This window comes from Mobula hypostoma, chromosome 22 (assembly GCF_963921235.1).
Source record: "Mobula hypostoma chromosome 22, sMobHyp1.1, whole genome shotgun sequence".
Lineage (NCBI taxonomy): Eukaryota > Metazoa > Chordata > Chondrichthyes > Myliobatiformes > Myliobatidae > Mobula > Mobula hypostoma.
Window position 1 is genome coordinate 55,045,005 of NC_086118.1, and position 25,666 is coordinate 55,070,670.

The window sequence follows — 25,666 nt, forward strand, 5'->3', positions numbered from 1 at the left end:
TATAATGTAAATCATGACTTCTGCAAAAGATATTGATAAATTTATTGTTTCTCTGTTCAGTTTGTAAAAGTGGTTTGGGAGGGGTGGAGTGGATTGAGCACTCGGTGTACAATGAGCAAATTCAATTGAGCTTTAACACCTACAGAAGAGACTGAGCACAATGACGTAGAAATTTTTGTTTTGCATTGGGGTAAAAAAAAAGCAAATTTTTGACACATTGATCAATTTAAGAGGAATTAGGAGGGGGGAAAATGCAGCAGAAGGATTGTTGTCATGGTAACAGTGATGTGGTATTGATGAACAGTACTCTTCCTCATCCAATCAGATAGTCGAATTGAAGCTGGAGCATGAGCAGGAGAAGACGCACCTATTCCAGCAACACAACGCGGAAAAAGACAGCCTGGTCCGAGAGCACGAACGTGAGATAGATAACTTGGAGAAGCAGCTTCGCGCCGCCATAGTAGAGCATGAAAACCAGACTCAGGAATGGAGGAAGCGAGACTCGCAGGTGAAAATGGCTGACATGGTTTTTTTTTGTTTATTTTGCTAAATAAAAACAATCTTAATTTGAATGTTTGCAAGTGATACAATACGTTTTTGGGAACATTGGAATTGTATGCTTGATCGCCGATTTAGTGAGGGGCGTGCAACCCTTCGCGTACAAGTCTTCTATTGCCAGATAGGGATAAATAAAGCTTAATCTGCAGAAACGGCAGGTTGCCAGCTTTAAAATGTCCCCTGATGCGACACAATTTGGCCTTTCACTTTCACCTGGAGTCACGGTTCCATTAGTTCAAATTTCTTCTGTAAACTGGAAATCGCATTCGGTCTTTGTGATGCGTGTAAGTCAAATGTTCGCGTTTTATCATTTATTTTTATTTTGCACTGTGGGAAGCCTCACATCATTTTTTTATTCCCACCACCCCCTCCCCAAAATCCCTCATTTTTGCACTACTGGATGTCCTGTCTGTGAGCGTTCTTGAATTTGTGAGGTTTAGGCACTCTGCTCTCCCCCTAGAGGTTTTTTGTTGTTTTTTATTCGCAATCCTTGAACTTAACAATCCCTGTTGGATGCCACTTGACAGAATAACCCCCAGCTGTGGACACATTTGAATCATCAAACTTACGGATGAAATGTGCATTGTCAGCATGGAAAATGATTTAGATTAGTTCTGAGCTTTTTTATAAAAAAAACTTCCAAATGCGTTGTGTTTTTGAGCTGTAAACCCAAACTCTATCAGCAGGAAGGAAAGAGGCCTGTTTGAAACTACAGCAGAAAGATTAAGGGAATGCGGTGAGACAAAACCTGATGTCTGCATCACCAGCAAGTACGGTAAAACTGGCACAAAAAAATCCAAAATGATATTAAGATATTGGTCTGATGTTTGAAGGATATTTATTTCAAGAATTTGAGTCAGAGACAAATGAATGTGTCAAATGCATCCTAAAATATTTTAATATTCCCGTAATCATTGACTCCATTATGGCAGAAAAGCAATAAAAATAGGCTAAGTCGTTCAACGCCCTGAAATGTGGACAATGAGGTTGCTTTGTTTTGATCGGCAATAATGAGTTGGCGCTCTTAAAATGGTACCTGTTCGCCCTACATGAAGGCAACTATACTGCATGGCATGTTACCTTGATATTTCAAATGGAATTTCATTTTAGAAGCAAAAAATAAAGGATCCTTCATTTCATGGCCCACGATCGTTCGATATAGAACACGGGCATGCAACAGATTTCAACAAAGGATAAAACCCAGGGCGTTATTGGAGCCGTGCTGAGCAATTGCTTTACGTGGGCAGAGAGACATGAAGCATGTGAAGAATCTTGGGTTCTGTATTCATTTTCCCATGGTAGCTTTCTCAATTGATTTTTTTGCATGCAGTTGATCTTTTTATTCAGCATTTACGGAGTACGACTCCTCAAAGAACTGTGCCTTTAATTTAAGGATGACTACAGCGCATGAGTGAATTTTTCTAACAATTTTTGCTTGAATCATTTAAGCTTAGCAATCCTTTGGATGTATCCATTCCAGTCTAAGACGGTCCAGTAGAGTTGCTAACTTCTATCATTTGTAAATAGACTGTTTTCAAAAGGTTGAACAGTTCCCAAGTCATCTCTGTCCCCAACATCGCTCCAAACAAAATGTATTGGTGGGCAGGAATTAAAAACAGTGATGAAATGTTGGAGAAATCAATAAATTTTGAGGAGTATCGAGTGAAATATTGAGCAAAGTATACTTGAGTGAAATATATTCTGAACTATTAAACAAATTAAAATGGTAAATAGAAAAAGCAATGTTATTATAAAGGGAACATACTGTGAAGCCAAGTAATTTCATTTGGAAAGCACCTCCCAGAAGTCATAAATGGTTTGTGAAAAATACGTAAAATTATGAGGAAATTCTATTCCATTCTATCAGTGAACTGATGATCATTATTGCCTGGGATTACATGTCAACTCTTTCTTGGCTGAGCGAGGCTAGCGGAGCTGAGGTAAAGGAGGTATGCTGTTTTTAGAGCATGCATGCAAATGCCATTAGCTTCTGGTTTTGCGTTGCCTTGCCATGAAAAAATAATTGTACATGACTTAATATGATTTCATTAATCCTATTAGAACACTATTGTTTAATTCAAGTGAGAGGATGTATAAAAGAAATCATGGTTACTTCTGTTTTCCCACTAGAATTGAATGGTATGTGGGAATAATTGAGAAATCCAGGATCTACAGTATTTATTTAATATTCAGTTATAATCTAATACTCAGGTAGGTGACGAGGAATAACCTCAGTTGGTTAACCTTAATTGAAGAATACCACAATAATGTCCTGGTGCATTTATTTAAGAAGAATTTGAAAACGTAGTTGGAAAATGCTTAAGGTGGTAATGAAGACCAGTAATGAACTGAGGAACTTGCTAAATGTTCGTTCCTAGCAAAGACTGAATATTGCTTGATTTTTAATATTGTAAGTAATTGCTTTTGAAATACAAAATAATTCAGATTCTAGAAATCTGAAATAAAAACAGATAATGCTGGGACTATTCATTAGATCTGGGAGTATTCAGTAGATCTGGCAGCCTCTATGGAGAGAAGCAAATTTACATTAAAAATCAGTCTTATTTTCCAGTTTTACAAATATGTAATTGCCTTTGCTCATGTTGGTATAAAACAATCTAAACTGATTTTATTTGGTAATACAGTAAATAAGAAAAGGTATTTTACTCACAGAGCTTTATTTCATGAAATGATCCTTCATTTCATTCTGGTTGTTTGAGCAGATGAAGGACAGATTGTTACTGTGCATATGATGTCAAGAAAATTTAAAATGTTTTTCTTTGGTTTTATCCTTGTTGGTTCAGACATCTGCTTTTAGTATATGAGAGTGAATCCCAAAGATTTTAAACTGGGATAAAATTGCATCAAATAATCACTCCTGACCTGCAGATAGAACACAATTGGTTCAATTGTACAGAGAAACATACTGATCCTTTTGAATTCAAACCAAATATTATTTGGAATTGTAATTACATGAATGTTCCAGAAATAAAAGCTGCAAATTGTGGATTTGGTCAGTGTTAGGTAGTGTGGAGAGGTAATGTTTCAGGCTGATGACCATTCAACATTTCTATTGAAAAGTTATTGACCTCATATGTTACCATTTCCTTTCTCCCCATGTAATGCAAGACCTTCTGATATCTTACAGCATTTTCAATTCTTATTTTAGATTTCCAGCATGAATTGTGATTTTGTTAAGCATTTATGTGAGACTAGAGAGCCTGTATTCATGTCTGAATTCGGTAATGAGTGGATCTGCAGTGAGTAGCTTGCATCAAGTTGACACACTTTGGTCCCATCTTTTCTCCAATAGTCCCACAACTACAGCATGAAACGCAATGGAATGCACTTTAGGGTAAGCAGTCACCAAGTAGAAACAGGACAAGTAGGAGCAAGAAGAGTAACAAAAAAGAAATATGGACATGCATGGCATAACTCCAAAATATGAATTATTAGTGTCAATAACTAAAAAAGCACATGCACAATGGCATGAATTGCTGAGCAACAATACTTGACTCTAGGCACCATCACTTAAATCTCCAGAAGAAGAGCGAAGTGTGAAGTGCATCAGTTTGTTGATCCTACACTGACTTGAGTTGGTCTATGTCACTCCCAGGAGAGTTTGTCTCTGTGGCAGTCTTCAGCACTTGGATTATGAAGGCTCATTCCATCAGCTGTTGTGCATGACGGACTGCCCTTATCAGAGATAACAAGTAAGCTGCAAAATATTCATTTTAGAAAACACACTTTTATCACCTCGTAAAGCCATGTTTCAATCAGTTGTGGTGTTCAATGATCTATGTAAATGACAGTGTACTTGAAACAGCATCAGCAAGGTATTTCCAAATGGCAGAAGAAATATTGTTCATCTATGCTGTTACTGCTAAGCAGAGTTCTTTGATAATCAGAAAAATGAACCATGGGCTCTATTGTTAATGACATTTGGAATTTTACTATCCTGCCATGTCTTATGACATCTTCATAGGAAAATTGTATCCAAATCTTGCTGAACTGGGATATCATGTTATCTGCACAGTAAGTCAGAGCATCCTGCACTCTTAAGTCCAACATGTTTTTTTTTACACCTGGAAGCTTCTGGAAGTGGACACTAATGATAGTGTGGCAAGAGCATTTGGAACCCTGGTGAATATTGACGCCTTCGTTCTGTGAAGTTAAAGGATTAAGAAAAAAATGAAATGAACAAATGAGAATGAGGATGTAACATAGCTGGTCAATATGAATCAAATCATGTATACGGAGGAAAAGTAACATTGGAATAAGAAAGAAGAAACTGAGAAAGGAAAATCGAGAGACAATGTTAAAAATTTAATTCTTTTACTCATCCAAGAATGCGACAATTTAACCAGTTGCCTTTCTGGATTGTAAAGTTTACATTAAAACTTTATCAGCTTGTTAAAACGATTCTTACTTTGTGGAAAACCAGCCCTGTTTTTCTGGTGATTTAAGTGGACAATTTGCAAACGTACATGAAAATCCTGCAGATTCCTGAAAGTAGTGTGGATGTTAAAGACAAGATGCAGTTATTGAAAGCAATAAATATAATGTCACATCTTACAAGGTAAACACACAATGTTGTCTGAAACTGGGAGATTGAAGTGGGGGTGAAGAGGAGCTCTTTTTTAAATCTGCCCTGATAGTTGATTTGGAAACCTTGGAAACATACGTCATGGCTAACATGGATAAAGTGCGGTGAAAATAGAAAATGTTGGAAACACCCAGCAGGTCAGGTGGCATCTGTGGAAAAAGAACAGAGCTGATGTCTCAGGTGAAAGACTTTTCATTAGGAGGATTTGATCGAAGAGACTTTGACCTGAAATGTTAACTGGTTTTTTTTCACCGATGCTGCCTGACCCACAGGTGCTTCCAGCAATTTCTGCTTTGGTTTCATATTTCCAGCATTCGTGAGTTCATTGTAGGAAGCAGGTTCAAAAGGAGTAAGACCCAATTGTTAGTACATGTACATGATGTGGTACATTTGCACAACAATGACCATTGGAAGTTGGTTCTGTAACTTGAAGGCCAATGGCTAACTGGACAATAGAGGCTGAAAATCAAAGTTGCTGGAAATCCAAAATAAAAACAGATACCAATGGAAGTCTTCAACTTGAATGTTAGCTCTATTTCTCTTTCCATAGATGCTTCTTGACTTGGTGAGTGATTCCAGCATTTATGCTTTCATACAGTCAGGACACCATTAGCAGAAAGGCTCATCAATTTTTCCCTCAGCCTTGTTATTGTCTGTATTAGCAATGAACTGCAATATAAGCAGATATGCTGTGCACGTTTTTATCAAATTAATATGTAATTCTTCTTGGTCAACACTTATCTTCTCTCTCATTGAATACAAATAGCAGCATAAAATAGCTGTCAATGTCATCAGTCTCTTGGATTTCTCAAAGTGGAAGAGCCTTTGATGGCAGCTGTGAAACTGAGCTACAGTGCCTGCCCTGTGGTAATAGATAGCTTAAAATTCTGCCAGTAGCTTATGGAAAATGAATGTATATGCATAAATCCTTCAAGGGTTTTATGGTTGTAATTTTTAAGTTGCAACTCAAATATAACTTACAGAGTTTCTGTATGATAAGCAAAGAGGGAGCTAGCTGGATATTTACCCGTCAAGGTATGATAAATAGAATATTGGGTAATGTGTTGGCAGCCATCTGATTTGACTTCTCGCCAATCTTTTGGGTACTGTGCACAGTATTAACTGTGGCTGACACTTTCTGCTGAGAATGATGTACTGCTGTCCTCAGAAGGTGTTCCCCTAATTGTCATTACGGAAAATTCAGGGTGCTTTATGGAGGAACGTCTCCATTTAGCTGAGTGCAAAACAAAGCACTTTGGTGACTGCTGCTTTATAGTGTAACCACGGGTTTTTATTTCCTGCTTCCACGTTTATTTTTCCAGAGTCTCGTTATATGCCAGATGCTTGCCATGAGGCATTTGATGTAGGATCTGTCAAGTATCCAAGCAATTGAGAGTTTTTATTTCTAAAATACACCATAAAATTGTGTGAAGAGTAAGGAAGGGGCAGGAATACTGCTCAGAATTGCCATAATGCTAATGCAACAGAAAAGTGTTTTAATCTACAGATGTGAAATAGTGACTTGCTAATGGAAGGTAATCAGAGGTTTAATACAATGGAAGGTAATGAGAGGTTAGATACGAAGACAGATTTTACCAGTGGATGACTCTATCTCACGTATTACTCTAACAGTTATCAATTATAGTTCCATGAATTACACATCTTTATAAATCTCTATGTGTTGTTACATAAGGAATTATGAAGTTTTTTTGAGGCCATATTCACAGATGTATAAAGGCCTTTGTGTGACTATCTGTTGAATAAATACCTTCTTTCAACAGAATAGAAAAAAATTCTCTTGTTTAAATGTGAATTACATTGGGTCAGGGGAGTGAAATTCTAATGATGGCTATTACTGAATTATCTGTGAGTTTATTTATTATGGTGCAAAGCTGTGGGCAGAATTGAATCACAATGTGCATAGGTGCACCTCTCCTTAGGAGTGTGTGGACGGAACAAACAGCTATATGGAGTTTTGAAGTTTGTTGCTTTTCCTAGGTATTTTCAGATCAAACTAAGATTCTCTTATCAGCTGTTTTCTCTGAAGTTCCAAACAGAAGTGTGAAGGAATGCATATTTTTAACAGTATGGCTGACTATATCATTCAACTGACTTCAAAATGTTCTCTAGACTCAACTGTTGCAAATTTTTATTTCATTCACAACCCTCTCTTTGATACTTAACTCTTGAATTTTTATATTCACACAGGAAAGTATATTTCTTTGTCATTTCTTTGTTATTATGATTGCCATATTAGTATAATTGTCTTATATCTTTCTCCTGAACTATGACAAGGAGTAGTTTTCTGTATCATAGCTTCTTCAATATTACATTAATCTGAGATGAATGTAGTATTTCCTGGGATATCTCCATTCCACTAAGAAGATGATCTGAGTCGACCTTCCCATGTCTGGGTGCATTACACTTCTGATGAAGATATATATGATGCCATAAAATATCAGCAGAAGTCAATATCCAATGGCAGTTCATATTTTGTGGAACCTATTCTTTCTCAATTCTGTTTTGGATGATCTTTAAACATTTTTAACATACCATAGCTAACCTTGATATCCTCTGTAAGGTGTAGCCTGCTTTGGACTCTCAATTTTCATCTTGTTTTGTTTTTGATCGATCAGTTAGTTAAATAGAATTATATAGAATAGCATATATATAATGTACAGTACTAATTACAAACGGTATAAAGAGATAGGATGCCAGTTTGCAAAATTTTTCTTTTGCTGCAGTGATTCAATGGAACACAAAAACAGGAAAATGCATAATCTGACAGACTGAAACACAGGAATGTCTGAAACAGCTTAATTCATTTGAAGCTGGCTTGTTCCTCAGGAAGGCCCTTAATGGAACTTCTTGCTGCGTTTCTGATTAGCATCTTCAAAGCCACTGACAGCTGTCAGCCTTTGAAGCACAATCAGAAATATTAGCCAGTTTTTATTTCTTCGTAACTATTTTTAATTAAAGCTGTTACATGGAGAAGATACTTCTGGTTTAAATGATGCAGTCCTTTCATTGAGTCATAGAAATGCAATTGAAATAATTTATCGGGAATCAAAGCAGTAAGTTTAAAGGGAAAGATTTGACTGACGTGAACCTCAGACCAGATGGGGCTTTATGATGAAAAAGGTTTAATCCCAGACCTGGAATAGTTTCCATCAGTGGAACAGTACAAAGCAATTCACATATTGCTTGCTAGAAATGATCTTATGCACAGTGATTTTCTCAAGACTTGCAAATGTGGCATTAGCTAATATTCAGAGAGATGCTTTCCTTTCATCCACCTGAGACTTAAGATTGCAGTACAGTTTTCGAATAGAAAATGAGAACTGTAACCGATATAAGGTTCAGCTTCTAATTTGTATTCACTCTACATGTCACTGCAGGATGTGCACACACAGGACAACCCGTTCATGTAGTTATTAAGCCAGAAACACTTCTAACTAGCTTCTTCACATTTCAGAAAATAATTTAATGATAGCTCGGATATTTCTGAAATAATCATTATCAGTCCTTGGCCTGTAGATACGTTATGTTCTGTGAGAGTTCTCCTTAAACCACTGCAAAATATTTAATAATGTGAACAAGTCAATATGCCTTTCATCTATCACTTTGAAAAAATGTTGTAAAGGTATTGCTGTTCAATTTACTCTCTTATCCTGAAGGAATACTGTTCTGGAATCTTTACAGTACATGCACCTGTGCCAATACAGGACATCGATATCAATTGGAACACTGAAGTAATGTCCCTGGATTGACTGTGTGAGAGATTAGCACCACCTTTCATAATAATTAATAACTAATCAGTAAACCATGATTAAATGCTTTTCTGCTTCAAATTGACTGTCCACGTACCCTTTCAAAAGCATTGGCGTTTTCTGTCCTGTTGTTGTGAAACTAATTGAAAGATTCTTCTTTTATAAATTGAAGCTCTAAAAACACACCTCCACCATGCTTTAAGGAAAGATCTAGTGAAGGTGTTTTCAGCCCCACACAGCTGGTTAGAACATGCACATTTTAGAATTCTTCATAATAGTCTAAATGACATTTATATTTTGCCCCCAGAAATGTGGGTAAGGTTCTTTTTAGTTTTGTTTTGCTATTTCCCTTTATTCATAGGAAGAGCTCAATTTTATATAGCAGCTACATACACATTCTGTGCATACTGATGTTCTGGCACACTGCATACCTATTCACCTTCACACCTGTCCCAGCAACTTCCAAAGAAATATCCAGTCTCTCCAACTTTCAGCAAGATCATTTCGCATGGTGTCCTGTAATGCCAGAGGAATATGTTAATGGAATTTTGGAACTTCAATAAACACATGGCAAGCTGATAATATTCAGCAGGTCAGACAGCAGCTGTGAAGAGAAAATAAATGCTTCAGATTGATGGCAGTTCATCAGAATGGAATTGCTAATACTGTCTTTACTCCTGGTTCACAGAGAAGAGTGGTTACATGGTTGTTAGCATAATGCTATTACAGTGTAGGCAACCTAGGTTCAATTCTGCCAATGTCTGTAAGAGGTTTGTGGTTCTCCCTGTGACCATCTGGTTATTCTCTGGGTGCTCCAGTTTCCTCCCATATCCCCAAGCCATACAGGTTAGTAGGTTAATTGGTCACATAGGTGTAATTGGGCGCATGGGTGTAATTAGTCACATGGGTGTAATTAGTCAAATGGGTGTAATTGGTCACAGGGGTGTAATTGGTCACATGGGTGTAATTAGTCACATGGGTGTCATTGGGCACATGGGTGTCATTGGGCACTGCAGCTTTGCTGGGCCAGAGTGGCCTTTTACTGTGCGGTATATCTAAATAAAGACAAATAAAAAGAATATTTTAGAATTCACTTATTAAGGAAGAAAGCTTGAGAAAGTTTGTAAGCTGGTGTACTTTATTTCTTCTGTCACCCCAAGAAATATCTAAGAAGCTTTCTGTCAATACATTGTATCCAGGTCAAATCACTCATAGGCATGTACACTATAAATTTTAAGATGATATCCATGAATGCCCTTTGGTTCTAACAGGGAACTTGACTCCATTAGTTGTTTTCATTTGTATCAAGATGAAACTGAGTATTAATGGAGTAAAATCTTTGAAAGATTATTGAGAATAGTGGTACTAACAACATTCTAGTGATTTGGACATTTATCACTGATTCTTCTTTGTCACAAGGTTCAAATCCTGGTTTTTATTGATCTAACGTCATTTTAGGAATGCCGTCATCAAACAGACCGAAGTGGTTCAATATGAAGCCCTATCACTGCATTTTCAACAGAAATTTGGAGTAATAAATGCCAGACTTGATATGATACTCACATCTGAAAATATTTTCTTTCCATTCTTATTCTTTTAAGCATCCTAAGACAATCAACAGTGACTTGTTTCCACTCCATTTTTGTAGGTACCAGGGTAGCTAATGAGACCAGTGGTGGAACTGTGTACTCTTCCACACATGGGTGAGGAGTTGGCTGACGGGCCAAGTAATTAGTAAGTTTGTGAGGTGGCATGTTCTTTCTAATGCTTACACCAGGCTTTTGTGTCCTTGAGGTACATGACCCTGAAGTCTTTAACACTATCTTGAATGCACCTTCTGCACCTTGAATAATCTTGGACCAGAGGCTTCCCGGTAGTCAGTAGATGTTTCACTTTAAAGAAGCTTTGAGCACATTCTTGAATCTTTATCTGTGTCCACTGATAATTTGCTCCTACAACAAAGCTCAAAATACAATGTCTTTTTCAGAGGCCTAGTTTCTGGCATGTGAACAAAGTGAAGAAAAGGATATTTGAAGATCAAGACTTCAGACCCAGTGCAAAATCATAGTTCAATGGTCAAGAGTGGTCTAGGCCCTTCTATATCTTTTTGAGACCTGGTATACCTCTGGCAAGCATTGGGAAAATACCACTAAGAATGTTTCTCCAAAACCCTCCCAAACTCACTGGATGAGTAAAGGAGTCAACTTCATCATCTTCCAACAAGCCAACATCCATAGCATTGAACAGCTAGCATTTCTAAAAGGAAAATTGATGTCACAAATCTCACTTGCAGGCTACCCCCAGCACATATTCAGACTGTGTTGGTTGTTGACGCAAATGACTCGTTATGGTATGTTTCAAGGTACTTTGACGAATAAAGCTTATCTTTTAAAATAATGGATCTCCCCTGTTATACGAAGGTCAGGTTGACTCCAATCAGGAAAGGGAAGTTAGGAAAACATACCAGTCCTCATCAAGGAGTCAGCAGTGGAAAAGGTGAGCAAGCTTCAAGTACCTGGGACCACCCAGGACATGCCCTCTTCTCATTGCTACCATCAGGAACAAGGTACAGGAGCCTAAGGATGCACACCCAATGTTTCAGGAACAGCTTCTTCTCTGTCATCAGATATTTGAACGGTCCATGAACCCACAAGCACTGCCTTACTATTTCCATTCTTTTAACGCTATTTTATTTTTTATATATTTCTTATTTTAACTGATGGTAATTTTTATGTATTCAACTATACTGCTGCTGCAAAACAACAAATTTCCTGGCATGCAGTATATCGGTAACAATAAACCTGATTCTGATTATAGTCTCGTACATTACGTTTACAGGTGAAGCTATCAGGAGATTCTAAGCTTTCTGCGGACGATGTCTTCCAGGTGGCTTTGGAAGCCTTTAATATTGCTATCTTGTTTTGAATTATTATGAGATAGGTCTCTTTCAGATACTGACCTTCTTGCTTTCATGTGAACGTCATTAACTTATTTATCTTTATTTGGAAGAATTTTTGCAGGGCAGAAATGCCCGAAGGATTCTAACCATTGCCAAGTATTAACATTTTCATTCCTCATTCTCATTTGAAAGAGGCAGCTGAAAGCTGCAGAAATCAAATTTCAAAATTCCTGTTGAAATATCTCACAAAATTAACCCTACGTTCCAACTGAATCTCCTTCTGAATACAATGCAAACCAGACTGTATATAACAGTCTCTAATGCCAAAGTACTGTATGTATTTCTGTAACACACATCAAAGTTGCTGGTAAATGCAGCAGGCCAGGTAGCATCTCTAGGAAGAGGTGCAGTCGACGTTTCAGGCCGAGACCCTTCGTATTTCTGTTATTGTTTACACAAATATCCATTTTTCAACTATTGCCCAGCCTTCATCAGAGCAAATCTGCTTCTGACTATTTGCCTTTTTTTTCTTATGAAGTGTTGTGGACTTGGAAGTAATATAAGTTAGTGAGTAGAGCAGGTAATGGATGTGAAATACGGTGTAGGATTGAAAAGGGCCACAGGGCTTTGAGTGAACTGAATTTTGTGGAGGAGGAGAGGAGACCAGCTGTTAATGATGCAGAGGAGATGATGGCAAAGCTGAGGCAGAAGAAGATGTTACAAAGAGATGTTTCACTGATGAAGACTGGACTGCGACAGAATTTCATGCTAATACTTATTAAGAGGTCATTGCTTGAGATGCTGTAACAATAATTTATAAAGCTTTATATGGCATTGGTCAGACTGCACTTGGAATATTGTGAGCAATTTTGGACCCCTTATTTAAGAAAAGGTGTGCTGGCATTTGAGAGGGTCCAGAAGAGTTCATGAGAATGATCCAGGAATAAAAGGTTAATGTATGAGGAGCATTTGTTGGCCCTGGGCCTGTACTTGCTGGAGTTTAGAAAAATGCGAGGGGCTCTCATTGAAACGTATTGAATAATTAAAGGTCTAACTAGAGTGGACATGGAGAGGGTGTTTCCTATAGTGAAGGAGTCTAGGATCAGATATCACTGCTTCAAAATAGAGGGATGGCCCTTTAGAACAGAGATGAGGAGGAATTTCTTTAGCTAGAAGATGGAATTCATTGCCACTGATGCCTGTTAAGGCTAAATCATTAGGTATATTTAAAACAGAGGTTGATAGGTTCCTGATTAGCAAGGGCACTGAAGGTTACGGGGAGAAGACAGGAGAAGGAAGTTGAGAGGGATGTTAAATCAACCATGATTGAATGGCAGAGCAGACTTGCCTAATTCTGCTCCTATGTCTTATGGAATTAATTAAATAGATAAGAATAACAAACAGAAACAGCTCTGTTGAAATGGACAACTGAAAAGAAACCCCTGAAGAACATGGTGTGATCAATGGTATAAAAAGCTTTAGAGAAAGATATCAAAGGATAAAAAAGGAGCCTATTCCAGTGTCACAGAATATCATTTATGACTTTGTCCATTTTATTGCTGTGGAAAACAGATTGGGAAGATTCAAACATGGCGATGCAAGAAACATGCAAGCAATTCTGTGAGAGGGAACTTGGAGATGAAATAACTGTGTTCAAGAGCATTGAGGTCAAAACCTTTATCCTGAAGGATGATGACAGGAATTTTGAAAGGAATGGGGAAAAATACCTATTGGGACTGAATTATTTACATCAAAAGATCAAAATACTACAGCATGAGGATATCAGAAAATGCTTCACAGCCAATAAAGGGCCTTTGGAAGTGCCATTACTGCTGTAATGACGCCATACCTGCAGATAACGTTATGCACTAGCAAGTTCCACAAGCACCAATGACCAAATCATTGGATTTAATTTATGGTGGGAAAAATATTGCCTTAAGACATTGAAAGAACTCCACTGTTTCTTCATATCAAGTGATGTGATGTGTTCCTTCAGCTACAGAATATAATTGGACTTAGATTAGCTGGCATCTCAACTGAAACATGGAATACCCGAAAATGCAACATTCCTTTATTACCTCACTGGAGCATCATTCCAGGTTACGTACTCATCACACACTTATTACAATGGATTTCAGTTAATTGGGCCATCAGTTAATCGGGGAGCTGCTTATTTAAGCCAACTCTTAAAGAATAAAAACTAATGGAGAAAATAGTCTAGATTCCCTTCCTTAATTTGGGGCACCATGCCCACCATGCTGTTAATTGGGACAGGAAGCTGCTCTTCCTGAACATCTTCTGATTAGTGACAGTTGTGAGAACTTTGTGGCTATGAGAAACTGCACTGTGCTTAAAGCGGTTGTGTGTGTTTGTGTTCAAAAAGCAGTGTTTTTTGTCACTAACAGTTGGTGAGAATAAGCAGTAAGACAATTCAGAATTGTTTTGTTCACTACATTTTCAAGCAATCAACCTTGGAGATGCCAGAAACAGTCAGGAGTGAAAATAAAATGATCACACTACTTCAACAAGTTAGGAAAGTATTGATAATCATCTTGAATGTTACAATGAAAATCAAGATTTGAAGGACTCAGTCATTGAGAGGATTGTTTGAAGCCAGTCCATTTGCTACACTAGGTGTCTGCACTGATTTTGTTCATTTACAGTCAACGAAAAGAACACGACAGCATATACTGGATTAATTCCTTGGTCAATAATTATTAAGGTACAATAGTATCCAATAAAACACAGTTTTATAGTATTGTAGAGGTATTAGTTGTGTTTTAATTTGTTCTGTCATTTGAATATATAATTTGTTCCTGAGTTAAATGGTAGTTTCTCTTCTTGATACCTTTTTAGCTTTTTCATGAAACTTCAGCTAATTGGGGCAACTGCTTAACTGGGCCAAAATGTACTGGTCCCAATGTGTCTCAGTCCACTATATTACCTGTTGGTAAGGGAGTCTATTTGCTGAATGAAAGTTGTGTGTGAATCCTGACCTGCTTTGGTTTCTTTCAAGAAATGGTTTCAAACATAGAAAAGCAGGAAGCTCATCTGCTTTTCTAAATCCAGTTTATTTAATCATATTTATTAGCTTCCCAAAGGATTCTGCATTGTGATTTTGGGAATTCTCAACTCGGCTGATGATATCTGACCATTATGTTATATAATTTTTTTGTCAACAGATTAAAATTTGAGCAACCATGTGTGCGTTAAATGCAGGAGTTCCCAAAAAGGGCTGTATTTACTTGATAATTATTTGAATTGTACGTTGAAAAGTAGCTCCCAAATCAAATGATAATTTTGGTCAAACTGATTATAAAATTTAGACATGATCTGATCACCAAATGTATATTTGTGATTGAAAGCTATGTTTAAAACAGAATGTTGCTACTTTCACAGACTATTGGAGAGTTGGAGGCCCAAGTCCACCAGCTACGTGAAGAACTTATCCAGGTTAACTCACAGCGAAAGCAGCAGTTGGTTGAGTTGGGGTTGCTACGTGAAGAGGAGAAGCAGAAAGCTTTGCGTGATCATGAAGCTACTGTTAACAAGCTGAAAGCTGAGATGGAGAGGATGAAACTGGAGTTGCAGAAGACAAATGCAGCTGAAATGGAACAGGCTGTTGAACAGGTAAACTGTTCTTCCTTGTGTTTGTTGTTTCTACATTCACACACAGCCAGAGGTCAATGAGCCAGTTTGTGCATGATTGAAAGAAGCAGGTGGTACAAGAAGTCCAGTTCACTTAAAATAATAGACCTTCACAATAGCATTGTGCATTCATATGTCATCTCTGAAATAGGAAAATGTCCCAAGATATATCATGGGGACAATTATCAAACAGATTTGAGAGTGCTACACAAATCGCTATAAGTCAGTTTAATGGAATAATCGTTAAGAAGCTTGTTAGAGAGGTGGAGAAATTTACGGAGGGAGTTCCAGACCTTTAATGTATTTTTTTGATGTTTTCAGATGATCCTATTTTTCAATTATTGCATTATAAGAGTTACAAAGAGCCTATATTTATGATGATTTACAAGATTAAAAGAGCATCTTTCATTATTAATCAAATGGTTCAGAATGATGTAAGAAGGGATGGATAGGAATTTTAAATTGTAAACTATTAAACACTTAAACTATTTTTCCTGACCTTCATTTATCCAAGAAGTGAAAAACAAAACATGCTACAGATAATTCTCCACTTATGTCCAGCTTTGGAATACATTTGTGAAATTCAGTGAATTAGATTATTTTTAAAAAATCAAACATTGACTTTAATTTTAACTGCTTCTTTAATCATCAGGCTTTAAATATCATGCCCTTGGAATGTTTAGTGGCTGAATTCTGATGTATTTTTGTTGCTGCAGTCATGTTCAGAGTAGTGAGCATAATTTTATTTGCAACATCAATTGGCCTGTGATGTTGCCGTTCAACTAATAAACCAAACTGGATTAATAAAGGGTATTCCAAAGATAGCTTCACCATAAACCAGCATGTCCACTTTTCATGACCGAATTTATGTTGTTTTTAGTTTCCAAAGCTTTACATTTCAAGATTTCCTGGCATGCCTTTAGTTTCTTGCAGCAGAAGATACGTGAGTTTTTTTAAGAGATTATGTTTGTCTCAGTTAAATGACTTAACTTGCAGGAAAATATTTTAAGAACTGGTGGGTTAAAGCCATATGTCAATAGTCAACGGTAATGTTTTCTCATGAGAAAATCTAACCACATGAATATGCTTCATGTGATTCTAATTGAAGTGTTTTGTAGTCCCCTACGTTTTTTTTTAAACAAGGCTCTGAACAAAAATATTCAAGTTGGAAGTAAGAAGTCAGTACAATATGTCTGTGATAAGAAATGCTTAGTGGTGTTTTACTCACCAAGGGCAAGAATGAAAATATTACATGGCTTGCTGAAATGTCTTGTAAAGAAAGTTACGTTGGTGAAGATAAAGGTGAGGAAAGAAGGATGGGATTCTTTTCTGAGTGAGGGCCTGGATCATCAGGTGGACCAAGAGATGCTTAAAACAAGGGTTGTTACCTCTGCCATTTTAAATGAATGCCAGTCAAGGGACTGATGAATTTGCTATTACTATTGTGTAGCATGGGAGAATCATTTGATTAAAGTGGCCACCTGAGAAAATGTTTATAAACCACTGGTCTAGACACACAGTGGACATGGTCTTCACAGGAGAAATAAAGTCAGCATTAACCACCCTATGTAACCTTTTTCAAACTCACCAAAACCTTGGTGATCTTCTACCTGGAGAGACTGGAAATTCTCCTCAAGTTTGCTGCCCACAGAAATTTGTCCCCATTTTCATCTGCTTTATGACAGTATGCAAGCTAAGATCTTAGTCGACAAGTTATCATGAGCCAAAGTTTCAGAAGACCAGAAATACAAACAGAAAATACTGGAAATCATCAGCAAGTCAGGCAGCATCAATGGATTGAATTGAATTGATTTGTGTTGAATTGACTGTTTCTTACATCCTTCACATTCATGAGGAGTAAAAATCTTTACGTCTCCGTCTAAATGTGCAATGTGCAATCATAGTAATTTATAATAAACAGAATAGTCAGTGTAACATAGAAATACATTCAAATCAGCATGAGTTAATCAGCCTGATGGCCTGGTGGAAGAAGCTGTCCCAGAGCCTGTTGGTCCTGACCTTTATGCTGCAGTACCATTTCCCAGATGATAGCAGCTGGAATAGATTATAGTTGGGGTGACTCGGGTCCCCAATGATCCTTCGGGCCCTTTTTTTCACACCTATCTTTGTAAATGTTCTGAATCATGGGAAGTTCACAACTACAGATGCGCTGGGCTGTCCGCACCACTCTATACAGAACCCTGAGATCAAGGAGGGTACAGTTCCTATACCAGGCAGTGATGCAGCTAGTCAGGATGCTTTCAATTGTGCCCCTGTAGAAAGTTCTTAGGAATTGGGGGCCCATACCTAACTTCCTCAACATCTGAGGTGAAAGAGAAGATGGAAAAAGAAAGAGAGTGAACATTTCTCTCTCCACAGATGCTGCCTTATATTTGCTACGTTTTCAACATTTCTGTTTTAATTTCAGATTTCCAGCATCTGCAGGGTTTTTTTTTATTTTTTAGTGAAGATCAATGATTTTTAAAAAAGCTGCATTGTTGCCATAAGAAATAGGAGCAGAATTAGGCCATTTGGCCCATCAAGTTTGCTTTACCATTTCATCATGACTCATCCATTTCCCTCTCAGCTCCAGTCTCCTGCCTCCTCCCTGTATCCCTTCATGCTCTGACTAATCAAGAATCTGTCAACCTCTACCTTAAATATACCCAATGACTTGGCCTCCACAGCCACCTGTGGTGATAAATTCCACAGATTCACCACTATCGGGCTGAAGATGTTCCTCCTCTTCTCTGTTCTAAATGGACATCCCTCTATTCTGAGGCAGTGTCATCTGGTCTTAGACTGCCCACCATAGAAAATGCCCTTACCCTTGTTTTGAACTTTCCTGCAACATAGCTGCATCTAGCTTCAAAAACAAATCGTCTTGCCATAGTGGGACCGCTCTTTAGAACTAGTGAAAAACTATTCAATCCATGGCAAGTACCCTCCAGGATCATTATATGTAGAATGCTGATGAGACTGGAATTGGCAAGTGTTCAGAAGCTAGGCTCCAAACATTGCCACTAACACAAGAGATTCTACAGATGCTGGAAGTCTTGAGCCATACAAAATGCTGAAGGAACTCAGCAAATTAGGCAGCATCTTTAGAGGAGAATAAGCATCCATCAACAGAATATCATGTGTTACCTCTTGGAAAGCATATTCCATCTGGGTAGCCTCCAACTTGATGGCATGAACATTGATTTCTCTAACTTCAGGTAATTTCTCCCCTCTCTCTTCTTTCTTCTTTCTATTTCCCATTCTGGTCAACTTGTATAGAACTAGAAAGAATGATTCTGATTTCTGGCCCCTTCCTTTCCTGTCCTGATAAAGGATCTTAGGCCAAAGTGTTGGCTGCTTATCCCCTCCATATATGCTGCCTGACTTGCTGAGTTTCTCCAACATTTTGTGTCTGTTGCTCAAGATTTCCAGCATTTGCAGAATCTCCTGTGTTTATGGGATACCGGCTTTTGCTTTCTGGGCCCAACCAGGTTTAATGATGCCCTGCTTCTCATGCAGCAAAGTGAACGAGGAGGTAAGAGTGTGCTTCTAGTTCAATCACTGTGTGTATCCAGAAACTACCAGACATACTACCATTCCCATTGCTTCAATTCTTCCAAGCACTTGGTCGCTCATGCAGATCTTATCATTTATTTCCCGAATGTTATTCTTTCCAGTCTTCAGGTTCACTGGACAATAGTCTCACCTGAGCTAGTGGGGTAAGGTTCTAATCCCGTTTAAGGCTTGAGTGCCAATGAGATGCTAAATTGAGTACCCGTGTGTACTCTTGAGTAGATGTGAAATATTTCATGACTCTCTTAAAGAGAAAAAGGGGGTGTTTTAGAGTGTTCTGAGCAATATCTATCCCTCAGTCAACAACCAAAGGCACTATGGCTTATCGCTATCAAATTATTATTAATATGCAGATCAGGGGCCACATTTCTTTGATCACAACAGCAACTAACTTAAATACTTCAAACGAGGCAAAAATGCTTTGGGATGTACTGAGGTCCTGAAAGATGCTGCAGTAATTTATGACTTTTTTCTTCCAATCTGAATGTCATTGATGGCAACAGAATCTTAACAGTGACCTGTAACTAAAGTTGTTCAGGGACCAGCACCTAAAGCAAATCTGCCAACATAAGCTTTCCAGAAACCTACAACAATTAAGGATGTTGGTGAACAATTAGAGAAATATAACTAGCCCAGTGTATAAGGGAAGAAATTCAAGTTTCATATTATGAAAAGGCTCCTTGGAAGCTAAGACACTAAATATTGGAACAAAAATCTTACAATGTTAAGATCCAAAATGAAGTTAGGTCATGATTTTCAATTTAAAATGTTAAAAGAATTTAGACAAAGCAAAGAATTTTGTGTGACAGATGTTCAAATTTCTAAAAATCTTATATAGAAAGAGAATGGTTTTAATAAGAATTCAGCTGCTTTCTAAAGATGAGGAAGGATCAGATTTCATATATGAGATAGCCAGAACCTAGTTATTTTGGTTTTATTTCTGAAGCACCAGTCTTTGGATGTCTTTGGGTTCTCTCTTCAAAGATGTGCTGTCACATGAGAGTAAAATTTTGCACATACAGTACCATTCTTCATTCTCCTTGCTGCGCTGGTGTCTTTGCATGCCGTCAGGCCTGTGAAGATTTGAATTTTTATTGCAGCTTTCTGTCTCCTGAGTTTTACCTAACGCTTTGAAGTTTTTTTCTGAAGTGAAATTGTTTAGCTGTTTTTCATGGCTGGTGGTCTGATGTTAGTCACCTGATCCCCAATGGACTAGCAATAACACTTCGGAATTTATTTGACAGTCATGATACATAAGTAATTGTGTGGTGGTGGGGGTAGGGAAACATAATGGGTATGAATCTTACCGTTTTAGTAGGAGGGGGCCTGTGTTTAAGCTCCAATTTCAAATGTTCAAATGTTAACATTGTTGAAGTATTTCCTCTTTACATAGTAAATGAATTTGAACTGTACTTCTCAGTCAAAAAATCTCGCCTCCACATACTTATTAATTCCTTCAGCTGAGCCCTTAAAAGATAGGATGGGACTGATTTTCTGTGTGATATTGTACTTGCATAGCAAGGATGAAAGAAAAACAAGCCCAGTTGGTGCTTTCATAATTACTTTCATGGCAGCAACCTGTAGTTCAGTATTAAAATACTGTGATCATATCATATGACTCATGCACGTGGACACCATACTAACATCTAATGTGTGTATATAGATCAGAGTAACCATTAAATAACCCTGCTAAACCAGTAATATAATTCAGCATTTTGTTCAATATGTGGGGTGTCGAGTTGAAAGCTACATGTCTGTAGAAAGTTCCCTTCTGCTTTTACGGCCAATAGAACTTTTTGGAAGTTTATCGCTGTTGTAGGGAACACCACAGACAATGCTATTGCGGTCTTGTAAAATTTGCCTGCTAAAAGATAGCCATAGAGCACTACAGCACAGAAACTGTCCATTTGGCCCATCTAGTCCATGCTGAGCTATTAATCTGCCTAGTCCCACTGATCTGCACCTGGATATAGCTCTTCCATCCATCTACCTATCCAAATTTCTCTTAAATGTTGAAATCCAACCCACATCCACTACTTCCTCTGGCAGCTTGTTCCACACTCTCACAACCCTCTGAGTAAAGAAATTCCCCTTAAACATTTCACCTTTCATCCTTAACTCATGACATCTCGTTTTAGTTTCACCTAACCTCAGTGGAAAAAACTGCTTTATTTACCCTATCTATACCTCTCATCATTTTAATATTATGTTGCCTGATTTTGTTATTTTGCCTGGTTACCTGTTAATAACTTGAGAAGAATCGAAATAGAAGCAGGAGTTGGCTAATTAGCCCTTGCATCTGCTATGCAACATAGAACATAGAACATTACAGGACACTACGGGCCCTTCAGCCCACATGTTGTGCTGTCGTTTTAAGCTTCTCTAAGATCAATCTAACCCTTCCCTCCTACATAGCCTTCCATTTTATTATCATCCATGCATCCATATGCCTATCCAAGAGTTTCTTAAATGCCCTAATGCATCTGACTCTACCACCACTCCTGGCAGGGCATTCCATGCATCCACAACTCTTCTGTGTGAAAATAATTACCTCTGACATACCCCCTATATCATCCAGTCACCACAAAATTATGCCCCTTATCCATCCAGTGAGTTCATGGCTAATCCTTCTTCTCTGCCCCACTCAACTGAGCTAACCCATACTTCTCCAACCTCTGTAGATAATATTCCAGGTTTGATAATAGCAGTATAACGTATTTAATCTTGAATTTGAAGTCTCTTGCACTGAAGGCCAATATAATGTCTATCTTCCTCATTCCTATGAGGATATTAACTTTAAGTAGATTGTGTCCCACTGGGCACCAATTCTTTCAATCTCTTACCTGTTTTCCCCTCCATTTGCTCTGCCCTAGCCAATTCTCTAATTCTGCCATGGCTCAGTCCTGACAATTCCATAGCTTAGTGTAAACTTTAGTGTATTACAGCCGATTGCTCTCATCCAGTTCATCAATACATATTGTCAAAAGTTGGGTTCCATCACCAGCCTCTGCAGCACCCTGCCAGTCACCACCTCACCGCCCTGATGCGTTAGCTGCACTGTGACATTTGTGTTACTGTGGTTCATGAATTTGCTTGGCCTTACGCTGCTTCATTATTTTCTTGACGCCAAGAATACTTTACTGCAACATTTCATTAGACATCAGATCAGATTTGAATTTATTTACCACATGTACATCAAAACATACAGTGAAATGCATCATTTGCTTAACCAGCACAGCCTAAGAAAATGTGGGGGCAGCCCGCAGCATCACCACCATTACGGTGCCAACATAACATGCCCAAAATGTTCAACAGAACAACAAAACAAAAAGACAACAGCAGAAAAATAAGCCCCTTATACACCTACTCACCTATTCACTCCTTCACAAACTGTCAGGCCCCCGACCTCAGTAAAGGCCACTTCTGCACCTCCATTCCTTGGCTCCAGACTCACAGAGGCTAGCTTTTTCATTCCAGTAAGTTGATAATATAGTGGTGTGAACCCAGTATATGAAAGCACATCGTGCATTGTAAAATGAGAGAAAATGTTCATGAGCACTTATAAGGTAAAAGAGTAACTAATGAAAAAGTAGCATAATTAAAGACCAGAAGGCACATGAAGACAGAAGACCTGGCTCAGTTCTTAATGAGTACTTTCTGTGTGTCTTCACATGGGAGCAGAATATTAGCATCGTAATTGAGGAGGAGCAGCACTTTAAGGTGTGGAAAGATGTGAACAGAGTAAAATAAACATTAAAGACTTTATCATCTTTGAAAGTGAATTGATCACCAGGCTCAGAGATTGGATAGGACAAGCAAGGACATTATTTCCAGAGGTTTCCACCATTGTCTTCCAGTCGCTTGTGGTTTTACATAGTGTCAGGAGACTAGATAACTTAAAGTTTGATTAATTTGCTTAAGGAAGGAATTTACTGGCTAATTAACTTCTATTTTCTTTATTAGATGAAGCATAGAGAGATAGATCATATTACCACTGTATACAAAACTTTATAGGCCACAGGTTTACAGTAACTTTACGGCAAGGATGTGACATAACTAGAGAGGGCAAATGGGTCTGAGGTTGTTGCAAAAAAGTGGAGAATTTTAATTGTGGTAAGATTGGTTAGGCTCAGGTTATTTTCTTTGAAATAGAAAAAAAAAATTATTTAATTTGAATTACAAAAAATGACAATACGTTGAGATAACATGGATAAGAAAATCCAATTTCCATCAGCAGAGAGGCCAGTAACTATTCCAGTGAACAGGCCTCACACGGTTGGGATACCGCTCCTCCCTTCCCATCATCCTCAACACGGGTGTCCCCCAGGGCTGTGTGCTGAGCTAATTGCTGTGCGCTATGCTCACACATGTCTGCATGGTCAAACGCCCAAGCATTTACACTGTCAAGATTGCTGATGACCCAACAGTGGTGAGGCTCACCACCAACAACTATGAGACAACCTACAGAGGAGCTGGAGGAGTGTGAAGCCAGAATAAATCCAATGCACCCAAGAAAGCTCACCAATGCCTCTACTTTCTGAGGAGGCTGAAGAGAGCTGGACTTTACACATCTATGCTCATGTCATTCTACAGATGTGCAGTAGAGCATCCTAACAAGCTGCATCACTGTTTGGTATGGAAACTGCACAGCAGTGGTGGACAGGAAGGCACTGTGATGGATAATTAAAACTGCCCAGCACATCACCAGCGCCAGCCTACTTGCCATCAGGGACATAGTATAGAGAAAGGTGCCGGAAACAGGCCAGTGATATCATGAAGGATCCCATACACGCTGCTCATGGATTGCTTGTCCCACTTCCATCAGGGAGGATGTTACGTACCATCCATGCCAGGACCACCAGGCTCAAAAACGGTTACTTTTCCCCTTGCAGTACTACTTTATTATTTCCTATCAGCCAAGCATCACTTTATGGACATACAATCCATCTATACATACAAGCTGTCTTATCTATTTATACTTATTATTTTTTATTATTATTGTTGTCTCTATTTTTTGTGTTTCTTTTTGTGTTGTATCAAATCTGAAATAACAATTATTTAATTTTCTTTAATTTGCTTATCTACAGCAAATGGTATTAAATAATCTTGAATTTTGAACATTATTGAGCAGAAATTTAAGGATATTACATAAGATCTCAAGGAGAAAAAAATGAGAGGCCTCTTGTGGGTACAGAAGGTTTAATTTCCTTAACTGAAAGATCAGCATTCATGGGGCAAGAGGATCGGAATGGGAGTTGCAGGGTGAAAAATATACAGGATGAGAGGATAGAAGTCAATGATGACAGAAACCTAAATCACATCTACAAGTTGTTTGCATGACCATTTGACACACCTTAGACTGAGCATAATGAGGGGGGTATTACCTTATTCTCTGCATGGATGTGTGACGTGCCTCCCACCCTTCTGTTCTCATTCTTGACATTGCTTATACAAGCAGCGAACGCAAAGTTGGAGGCCAAGTTAACCACCTGCTCCACAATATGAATAGAATGCCTGAAGCTGCAATATTAAAATGAGAAACATTGCAGTTCACCATGAAAAATCCACCTGTCACGTAACTGGTTGGCCAGGTAACATCTGTTCAGCGACTGCTTGTGCTTGACAGTTCAGTTTTGTTGCTTCTGCTTTGACCTGAGTGACGGATCAGTCACACCACAAAATTACTCAGACGATCTTATCTGGTAAAGGCAATTATTTCTGCAGCTGTACTTTACACCCACTTGGTGACAGGACCTTAGATTCTTCACAGAGGGAGAGAAGTTGCATACATTGCACAATGTTATTAATAGCTGAGTGTTTAGTTTTCTTGTCCTAGACCTGCAGGAACTAGGGGGAGATGAAACTTATAAGGAGTAGATCGGAAAGTAGAGCTTAGATAGCAGCCCTGACTCAAGAGCCCACTTTGTATGGTCCTGCTTCTGTTTCTCATGTGTTATATCTTTCATTACCAGATCTCAGTGTTCATTGGGAAAGAGTACACAAATACTGAAATGGCAAGAAGTAATCTTCATTTTAAAAATGCTTAACATCAAAATATTGAGCCTTAGAACAAAATCATAAGGGCGTTTGAAATGGAAACAGGTACTGGAGGTCTGTAGTCATTACTCCACCTTATGTGTAGAGCAGGTACCCCCCTGCTTTAAGCAGGCTTCAGTTATACCAGTGCCTAAGAAAAACATGACTATCATCCAGTGGCACTTACATCCACAGTGATGAAGTATTTTGAGAGGTTGCCGGATATCAGAATCAGATTTCATATCACCAGTGTATGTCATGAAATTTCTTAATTCCTACCTGAGAAATGACTTGGATCCACTCCAATTTGTCTACCAGCACAACAGGTCTGCAGCAGATGCCATTTCATTGGCTCTTCACTCAACTCTGGAACAACAGGTCAGCAAAAATGCATACATTGAGGCGCTCTTCATTGACTCCAGTTTGGCATTCAGTGCTCAAAACTAATCATAAGGTTCAAGATCTTGGCCTCAATACCTCCTTGTGCACTGGATCCTCGATTTTCTCACTTGCCAATCCCAGTCAGTTTGGATTGGCAACATCTCTTCGACAATCTCCATTAACACAGATTCATCA

General features: G+C 38.3%; 1 protein-coding gene across 4 annotated transcripts in view; it reads left to right on the forward strand.

The window, feature by feature from the left end:
• cep112 (centrosomal protein 112) overlaps positions 1–25,666 on the forward strand; it is a 553,075-nt gene that overhangs the window by 330,686 nt on the left and 196,723 nt on the right. For all 4 annotated transcript variants that reach the window (XM_063030627.1, XM_063030631.1, XM_063030630.1 and 1 more), the window contains exons 20-21: positions 326–508; positions 15,233–15,463. In XM_063030627.1, the coding sequence (XP_062886697.1) occupies positions 326–508; positions 15,233–15,463 (414 nt within the window). The remainder of the gene's footprint in view (positions 1–325; positions 509–15,232; positions 15,464–25,666) is intronic.